The sequence below is a fragment of the Rhopilema esculentum genome, chromosome 13 (genome assembly GCF_057945365.1).
Source record: "Rhopilema esculentum isolate cy_ngs chromosome 13, ASM5794536v1, whole genome shotgun sequence".
In the NCBI taxonomy this organism is placed as follows: Eukaryota; Metazoa; Cnidaria; class Scyphozoa; order Rhizostomeae; family Rhizostomatidae; genus Rhopilema; species Rhopilema esculentum.
This window is the reverse complement of record NC_142827.1, coordinates 3976762-3986855: the sequence shown is the minus strand read 5'-3', so window position 1 is coordinate 3986855 and position 10094 is coordinate 3976762. Positions and strand designations below refer to the sequence as shown.

At 37.5% G+C, this 10094-nt stretch overlaps 1 protein-coding gene across 1 annotated transcript; it reads right to left on the bottom strand.

The window, feature by feature from the left end:
* Positions 1-5127: 5127 nt before the first annotated feature.
* LOC135692167 (alanyl-tRNA editing protein Aarsd1-B) lies at positions 5128-9995 on the bottom strand. The gene is made up of 3 exons (XM_065210227.2): positions 9532-9995; positions 6635-6846; positions 5128-6073 (listed from the first exon to the last, which is right to left on the bottom strand). Exons 1-3 carry the CDS (start codon positions 9888-9890, stop codon positions 5454-5456), a joined length of 1191 nt encoding a protein of 396 aa, XP_065066299.2. The 5' UTR covers positions 9891-9995; the 3' UTR covers positions 5128-5453.
* Between the last annotated feature and the right edge of the window lie 99 nt (positions 9996-10094).

Sequence of the window (10094 nt, the reverse complement as noted above, 5' to 3'; positions counted from 1 at the left end):
TGCGAATATTCATAAAATATATCTTACCATTTAATCGGTACTCCTTTGGAATTCAGCGAGCAATCAAATGAGAAGGAGTGGGTATAGAAATGAAAATGATACAAACAGTCGAAATGAGCACAGTTTCTTTGAGCACAAAAACAAATTTAAAATAATTTTAAAAAAGTTCAATCATCGTCACTTTCTTCTTTGTCGGAGCTTTCTTGAGTTTCCTCATCTTTCTCTGCAGTGGCGGTCAGGCCTTTTTTGCTTTGAGGGGCCAGCAGCAAAATGGCACCCTGCAGAACTAACATTATTGTATTTTCCTAAAAAGATTGGCAGTCTGCTAAATTATATTTGTAACCTTGTATGTCAAGGATAGACTGACCCCCACGTGAGCACAGGGTTCCAAATATGATAATTTTTCATGGGGGTGTCAGGACAAGTTGGACCGACTCACGTACGAAATACAATCAAAGCTGATAAACTATATAAAAATGTGTCATGAACATGTTTGGGGAAATTTCCAGAGTTGCCCCTACAATGTGGTAAAATGAGCGTTTTGTTCTCTTTGTAACTGTTGTGTTCATTTGGCACCTTGGAGGGGAATCCAAAGTGCCAGGTAAAATAGTTACCTTTGTTTTGCTTGTACTTTGGGGGCAACTAAACAAGCTCAAAACATACATATAACGCAATTTACAATCAGGGGGCAAATTAGGTGGGTGTTGGGGTAACAAATAACGGAAAGAGTCAGTCCTAGCCGTAGCCAATAAGTGGAGGATTCCAGTTACTCATTAGGCTAGAAAATGCGATTTCTAACATATCTTTGAATTAATTATGACCAGGCACCACGCAGCCATTGGGCTAGCAAGAGCTATAAACCACCCAATTTTTGCAATAATAGGCTAGAAAATTTTTTTGAAGGTTTACTCCAACGCAACTTGGGATAGTTTACCCCTATGTAATAGCAGTTCTCATTGACTGGAAACACTTTTTGTTCTTTTTCTAGGTGGTTCATCTTGTTTAATGATATGATGTATTTTCTAACTTGGTTAGCTTGGTTTTTTATTACCCTAGAGCTAATTCTATCTATTTTTATCTTTATTGAAATCTTATCTGAGCCAGACTGTTTATAAAAATTCAATAGAAGTAAGCAAGTATTTTCTAAGGGGCGTTTTCCGGCGTTTAAGAGGGCGTGGCCTAAATTTTCGGTCACACCCATTTCAGCCCCTCACCTTTCAGAGTGGTGCGTCATTTGACGAAAAATGAAGTAAACATTTCATCGAACTTTGAAGAAATATTATTAAAGACCAAACAAAACACAACCGCTAAGAAAATAAGGCCCGACCCAATTTTCTTGTCAAAATCAATGTATGGCCCCTGAAAAAGAAACCTGAAATACCTACTCGTTAGAAACATCAGCCCTTGCCCCTTGGTCGTTCTGCCATTTCCTTCGTGTCAGCCATTTTATTTCGATCTTCTGTAGGTATCTTTAACATTGGTCATCTTTATAAGGAATTATTTTACAGGTTTTGAGAAAAGTCGTCATGAATTTGGCACTACAGCCAGAATTTAATGTAAATCTATCTGATCATTAGAAATGCCTTGTTCTAAGGGCACTTAAATGAAAAGAGCATTCTGGCCCCCATGCCTATCCTATTAAAAGGCAACAGGGGCTGTTGACCCTCTGCGCCACCTTCCCCGGTGTCCCTGAGAAACATGAAGTCAATGTTTTGAGTTAAAAGTAATCTGTTTGATCTATCCTTTCTGACGAAACAAAATAAGTTTCATTATGTTTTAGCTTTGAATGCACTTTTTAGCGCTATTTCTTGTTATCTTGTGCATGAGATATAACATATGGACTAATCTAGGATGAAGCAATTACACAACCGAATTTTCTGCTAATAAGGTCTCTGAAGGTCAGCAGGGCAAAAGAGACTCATTGAAATTCAAAATTTTCCCTTGAAGGGGAAGGGGCATGAGTCCGGATACCCTAAACACAAACTGTCTTCGGAGTATGTCTGTGTGCCCCATGAGTGTTCTGCCCTCCACGCAAAAGAATTTAACAGTAAGTTTCCTGACACCACAGTACTAAAGGGGCACAAAGACGTGCCCTGAAGTGAGACTGTTCTAGGGGCTATAGGGGCATGCACACCAAGAAAGTTTTGAATTTTCAGGTGTCTTCTTTGTCTCTGCTGACATCCTAGACGCCTAATAACCAGACAAGTCAGTCGTATCAAACTCAAACTTTTTTCATGTTTTCGACGCCCTATACAAGCTTTGGCGCCCCTATAAAAAAGTCAGCTGAGGGGGCACTGGCAGGCCGCCACTGTTTCTCTGGCTTCGGTTTCTTCGATAAACTGTTGCCATTCTCCAGCTTTCCCTTCCGCTCTTTCGAAAAATATAGCTACTTTTTCCTTTTTCAAAATATTATCCCTTTCTCCGTCAGTCCATTGATTGTCATTCACTGCAATACGAATCGCATCTCCATAACATTGTATGACAGTGGTAGTCTTCTATCCGACATTAACATCCTCAGAATGCTGAACGCTCACGCTACCGATGAATTTGAGCCAGAGATAGCGTTCATTATCTTTGCCAGAATGCACAGGTTGGGGTACCCATCTGCCCTGTAACAAAGCATATTTTGCCATATTTTGCATATTTCTTGCTTCTATCCCACAAGCATTGTATTGTACGTATTTTTTGATTGACTTCCAATTCTTGATAGCTTTCAAAACGTCAAACATCGACTTACTGTGGGTTTTTTTTTGAAAATCTCTGCAAAGGCACGAAATGCTCGTGGTCGTCACACTGCTTTTGGTCCAACCACCTCATCGTACTAAACACTCCATCGTCGTATGTTTTCACTCTTCAGACGTTCTTGCATTGTTTCGATAAGTTTTTCATCTGTGGCACTATGTTGGCGCAGGAATTCCTCCTTTACTGCTTATTAGTGAAAATTCTTCATTTCCCTAATTTTTACAGTAACAGGGCTGTGATTGTCCGTTATGGAAACTGTCTCATGCACGTGTAAATTCACCTGTAATTGTGGTCTTGCCTGAAACATCAATAGCAACATGGTATCTACACAAACTGCTACCAGGTCCCTCTTCTGTGACTAGTTCGCAAGTTGGGCACATGGCCACATCTCAAAGGACAGTAAGCCCTCTCCCTCGAAGACTTTCGACACTAGTTTTGCTTTCTCTAAAAGATCCAAGTAGCAACATGTGCAAGTCAGAAACTTGTAGTTATGAAATTTACACAACAGACCCCGTATTTTTGCCTTTTTTCCTTTTTCGTGCTTTTGTCAGACACCACACTTTCGTAGACTGTGTCAAATGCAGGCCATATGTCCAAAAGTGTATGCTCCAAAGCGATGTCCGATTTCCAGTTTTAGCGATGTGTGGGTTCTTTTTCGTTTAATATTCAAACCCATGGGCAAACGAAGGATGTGGCTGTCTCACTCACTTGTTGGCAAATGAGGCCTGAACACCTCCCTTGAGTGAAAGCGCTAGAAATCGCACTGCTTACAACCTATTAATTTAAGAAAAAATTAAGAACAATTCACCCTCATATTTTTGGAAAACAGTCAACCTGAACTCGAATTCACTGGTTCGTACAAAAAAGAGTGTATTGCAAATAACTTGCTTTAAGGAACAAGCTAACAACTATAGGAAATGACTGCAAGAAATAACTGCAAGATGGTTCTGAGATGCATTTAAGCTTATCTGAAGGGTGTGGTCGCACAAATTTTTCCATTTTACCCCAGAGCCTCTGAAACCTCTCGGCGGCCTTCAAGCCATATTTGCCCTTCAATACTTTTTAAAATTTTATAGATTTGGACATTTTATATACTGAAATTATTGTTATGAGGAGCTCAAAAGAAGCCGCAGCTCATTTTTGCAGATTTCATCAAAATTGGCTTTTCAGAAAAAGATGCTCATGGATTCATCCAAAAACGCGAACTCCAGAAATATTAGTTATCATTAAGTGTGTATGTGTATTTCATTGTTAATGAATTTTCTTAGGAGAAATAATCGGTCAAAAACGCACCCCCCCCCCCCCCAAAAAAAATTGTCCAGGCACATCACTGGTTCTCAACTTAATTTCTTATATTTCCAGAAGCTTGGTCACTCACAATGAAAATTGAATAAGATACACTCCCCATTTCTTTTACATCTGTTAAGGACCATCCGATAATATGGACATAAAATCGGTACTTGCGAGAATCACGGCACATTTTTCAATGATAGCATCACTGACGCAAGTAATAAATTCACGTGCAGCATGAGAGTCGTCTTTACCTGTTTAGAGGACTGAAAAATAGAGACTTGTTATTTCTCGCAAATACAGACTGAACTTGAACTTTGTGTTTATCAATCAGGGTTCTTTCGCCAAATTTTTTCGTCTGACACTGATCATAGCAAAACTTTAGGAAATTATCCAACCAGTGGCTATGTGACTCTATTATGACGTAAGTCGCACAAAATACCAATTAAGCTGTTATCTATGTAGTATTTGGTTGTATACACCAATTCGATTTACGGCCTCGTTTTGAAAATTTCTTCTAACCTAATTATACGACCTTTTAAAGCTCAAATTTGGTTTTATCACCATAATTTTAGGCCGAATACAATTTTTCATATTGTTTGTGCTTGTATTTTAGATTTTACGGAGAAATGAAGTTTGAAAACTTGTAAGAGATTTGACCGCAAAAATCATTCGGGGGGAAACTTTACCCCCCTAGTCGCCAATCACGGTCAAATCCCTTATAAATCTTTTATCTTTTTGTCGTCATAAAATCAATATCGTGAGCAATACCATAATGAAAACTTCCAAGTATACTAAAATCATTGCTCGCAATACGAATCTGAGGTCAAAAATTTTGTACAAAAAAATTTGAAGAATTTTTCAAAATGAGGCCGTTAGTCGAATTGGTCTATTGTCTGAAAAAAGTTGAATTGAATTGAAGTGAATTGATCATTGCCGCTGTAATAAGCCCGTGGAGCATTCTTCTTTATGGGGGATGGCAGAAAATTATGACGAATCAGCAAAAACTGTCTTGGACAAGCAGGGGATAGGGAAAATGTCGCTTCCTGCTAAAAAGAGCAACTAAAGACTGACCAGGAACAAAAAAGTCCGAGAAAAGGGGGCAAAGAAATCTAGTTTAACAGACTAAATTTTGTAATAGTCAGTTGAAAGATACAATTTGCTGACCATAGATATCATTGATTACATACAACTATCAATTTTCTAATTAAAACAGAGATATGAAATGTTTTCTCAAAGAAAACAATGCTCTTATTGTGGCATCTCTACTTTCTAAGATTATCAAAAGTATCACAGTCACATTTTTCCAAAATCCTCTTCAATTTGACAATTAGAGTGATCTCCTACATTACTACAGTCAATATCACTAAGGGAAGCCAATTAAATGTTAGCTTCCTTTTGGTTCAAAAAGTCAACAAAATTCACTCCTTCAGAATCTCCCTAACAAGTTTCTCAGCTTCTGCCAACTTCTTGAAACTGCTTGCCTTTCCTTGGTACCTGTTCTTTTTGCCCCCACCTTTGCCATCTAATACCTCAGCCACTTTTGGCCCAGTCTTCATTACAATGCTTTCTGGACCACAAATCACAAACATACCACCAGTTTTGATTTCACCAGCAGAAACCATTATCAGACATTCACTGGCCTTCTCTTTTAGCTGATTGATAAATGAATTAATATAGTCAATATCGCCATCTTCTCTGTGTTTAAAAATGGCACCCTCCTTTTTGGCAACATCAGCTATTTGCAATGCTTCCAAAGTGGCCACTTCTTTTAAGTAGCTTTTGCAGTTTCTTTGTAATGCTTTTGAACTCTTTTGCACTTTTTCAATTGATTTAACATGCTCATCTGGGCCAGTACTCAACAGCTTGGTTAAACTTACTTCATTCTCAATGCAGGAGGCAAGTTTGATAACAACTCTTTGACCAGCCAAAAAGAATAGCCTTGTTCCACCTCTCATTGATTCAGTATGCAGTAGCTTGATAGCTTGTATTTCACTTGTATTTGACAAATGTGTACCACAACACATGTTCTTCTCAATTCCTAGGATAAAGATCATATAAGAACAAAGCATTTTAATAAAATAAAAGTTTATGTGAAAAAACATAGCAAAGTGGAGCTAGTCCTATATTTACATGATATCATTTCCAAACAACTTGATTATTGATGTCTAATTAAACTCAGAAATTATCCAATTGAACAATGTCATAATCATCTAAAAGTGTGGTGTATCTAGTAAAAAGATAAGATCTTAGAAAAGATGGATATTTTACAAATTTCTCCGTATTGAACCTCTCTGCATACCATGTAGACTACTTTTTCTGAATTTCATTTCTCTCTTTCTCTCTCTTTTACTCTCTGGAGTAATGAAGGGGTGTATCCCAAACCATTCCATAGCCAAATGCTTATCTAATTAATTTTTCTTATCCACATTCCATTAATATTATCTGTCCAATCTATTCCCATCAGAGTACACAAACTTTTCAAAAATATTTTGAGGAAATATCCTTGAAAAACATTTTACACAATTCTTTACAAAATTTACATTACAGAAATGCGTTCTTTCAAAGCATTTTATGGTATTTAGCAAGGATAATTTTTCACCTTTCATCTCCACTATTCTGATATTCTCTGTGACATCTTCAGGTAAGCCTCGCGATTTGACCTCCTCCACTTCCATTGCTTCAACTTTACTCATCAAGTGCACTATAATATCTCTGTGTTCCCTTATTCTTTCATTGCATTCCCCTTCTATCAGGTTTATTTGCTCTTGAGTGATCTTTGGTGTATCAAATTCAACATTGGAAACTTTGGTCCTGATAAAATAAAAATAAGTTAACATTAATTCAAATTGATCATCAATATCATGGCATAACTTCCCTTGTCAGATATCTAAATATCAAGCTACAAATTTTGAAATTTTAGTTTTACGGAGCAACTGGCATGTTCCAAAAAATGCACCCTTGATGTCTATGAGCAAATGCCCAGGCAGATGTGCCAAGTTTCCTGCATTTAGTGGTAAAGTCGCCCACTCAAAAGCCATTTTCCCATACCCAACATGCATAACTAATTTTGAAATAAAAAGGAAATTTATTACCAGTTGCAAATCCAAGTTTATTTCTTTTGGGCAACATTCTATTTTGGCATGATCTAAATATTAATTGCACCTTAGGGGCCCGCGATTTCCTTACCTGGTCAGAAGCTGAATTGAATAACAAGTCATTAACCAAACCATTAAAATCATATAACATTTGGAAGTTTGAATTTTATACCTTCACCTAGTTAAGGAGTGTAAACCACTCATATAATGGCACCATTCAGCAGTTTCATTAACAGTTTAGATAACATTATATTTTGAATGTTTCGCTGTAGGCCCCCTTAAACTCTATTAAGTTGTGAGCAAAAATGATTTTATCATCGTCCGTCTCTTCATACCTTCATTTTCCCTTTTGATCAAGTCACCTTGGCTTGGTAGTAGAGATTCAGATCAACTTTATACAAGATAACAAAAATCTGGGCTGCCAAAGTTCAGACTAGTCAAATTACATTACACTCATCCTTTCATAAGAAACAAAGGTTGATGTTGAGTATTCCAGTTTCTTAATCTTCTGGAAATTGCAAAACTTGCTGTTTGTTAAGAGCAGGCCTTGCTCTAAGTAAAATGAAGGTGCTCCATAAAAAGAGCCCCTTAGAAACTCTAGGCGCTCTATTTCGCACCTCTAAGTAAATTTCCTTGAGAGCATCCTTCGAGAGCTTTAGGAGATCGAGAGATTCAAATCGAAAGCTTCGGAAGAATGTTAAATTTGAAATTCAACGGTGATACCACAAAGCACCATCATATGAAATAACAAAATATGCAACAAACACTATGTTAATATAAATATAGAAATATAATAAAACAAAGTCGCAAAATTGTTCAGATTTTTCTAGATATGTAAGTTGCCATCATTCGATGAGCTTTTATCAGTGTCAGTATCACTACTGTTATGTTTAGCTTCACATATTGCTTCATCAAAACGCATGGCTTTAAATCGAGCATTTTACTTTGTTTCCTTTTTTCATTTTATCCATTCTATAAGAAACCCTAGAACATCTACTACTCGCAAAAGCAAATGAAAAATGAAAAGCAATGCGATAATTTGGACGGAAACGTGATCGCTGATTTGCAGAGGCGATTTTAAGTTATTAAAAAAAAGAAAATAATATATACTTCAATAGAAGATTAACGCTTGCTCGAAAATCAAATAAATCTGCCGGAGAATACGCTTGCTTGATGGCCTGTATCCTTGATGGTTATTAGAGGGTTTTCAGATTAAAAATGATATCGAAAACCCAACGTTGAATTTGCTGTTTTTTTTCTCAAGGGGTAATCTTACGCAAATCATAATATTGCGGTCTGTTGGGAAGATTGTTTATGCTTGATCAAGTTGATTTAATAAATTCCAAAAATTTATTTTGCTCCGCTTTAATATTGTTTTTACGTTTTGAGGGGCTCTATAAATCGCTCTCCAAGGCTTTTTTTGGGTGCGCTCTAGGCGCGCGCGCTCGATCGAGCACCTTTCCGGGCAAGGCCTGTAAGAGGTTCTTAATTATGATGTCATGAATGATGTTATGAAATTTCTGTGACCTTTTTTATCATGTCAAGAGGTTCGATTCCATTTTGATGCTGTATTTAGATGTGGGAAGTATATTTTCATCCCTTGCATCTTAAGTTCTAGGCCAACAGGGCAATCATGTTCTTGGATTCTACAAAATTTCGCTGTTCTCAGTTTTATCACGATTCAGTACTTTCTGGATTTTTTGCTTTGAGCACTGAAGTTTTCTTAATTTTTTCTGATTCTCATTTGAGGGTAATAGCTTGATTCTACTTCTCTTAATGAAGTTTTATCGTTTTTTAGTGATATTCCCATATATTAGAGATCTGCTTGCTTGGATATGCTAGAAATATTGATGTGCTTGCTTGCTAATTTCCTTGCATTATCAATCTGCATATGTTTTCCTTTAACACAGGCTTTACTTTGTACAGGAATGGGGGGCATTGCAGCATGAGTTGGGGGGGGGGGACTTGGATGGATGTGACAGCAGAACATGATTTCTGCAATTAACAAAGATAAAATGTGAGTATTCAACACAACCAGAGCAGGACTAAAATCTTCAAGTTTCATTGTAGGTTATTGCTTTATGGCTGGGCAAACATGTCACATTTTCAAAATCAAGCCCAAAGAGCATAGCCCAAACCACATTGAGAGCGTTGGATAAAAAACGTCCCCATGTGATATCTACTAAATAATTTACACATTACATTATTTACACATTTCCGCTTGTTACTGGGTTGTTCCTCGTTTTAGAAGTTTCTAAACACGGCGTGTAAAAGAGGGCTTCCCACACCACGGTGGTCAGCGACATCGTGTTGCCCCCTCAAATGACAAACAGCCAGTTGATTCAAAGGTAGTTGTATATGCGCATGCCCATACTATTTACGACAACATAAAAATAGATACCCTAAATCCCACGATGTTGTTTTGAACCCATATTTCTGATGAGCAATCGCTGACAATAAATGTTGTCCGGAATGCTGCTGCATATGGTCGAACCTTCTTTCCCAGTCGATTTTGCAATCATAGGCTTCCTTTTCGCTGACTGGATCTGACAAAACATGTATTGCTTGATTCCCTTGCCTAAAAACACGTTCAACATTCACGTCCCCGATCTTCCCCCTATCGTCAGGTTGTCCACCTCCTTCTGGAAAAAGAACGGTGTCATCCAAAAGGACATGATATTTATCAGCGACCTTTTTGCAAGAAATGACAACAGATTTCAGCTCTCTTAAATAGGGATTTCTTTGACAAGCAAACATCATGCATCTGAGTAAATTGCTACAAATCAATGATGCAGGCAATGAAGCCCAATCTTTTAAAAACAAAATGGCCGAATCCCGCCATCTAATTGCCTCCCTTTACTTACGGAACTCGAGGCTACTACAACATGGAGGCTTATACCCCTCTCCTCAATAATAGCGGTTTCAAGTCGCGAAGTAACCAATGAGTTTGAATATTGAAAAAAT

Coding starts and splice junctions, on each gene's coding strand:
- LOC135692167 (XM_065210227.2), bottom strand. CDS start 9,890: ATGATGTTTGCTTGTCAAAGAAATCCCTATTTAAGAGAGCTGAAATCT. Junction 6,847..9,531: donor ACAACATCGTGGGATTTAGG/GTATCTATTTTT, acceptor TTATTTTATCAG/GACCAAAGTTTCCAATGTTG. Junction 6,074..6,634: donor CAGAATAGTGGAGATGAAAG/GTGAAAAATTAT, acceptor TCTTTATCCTAG/GAATTGAGAAGAACATGTGT.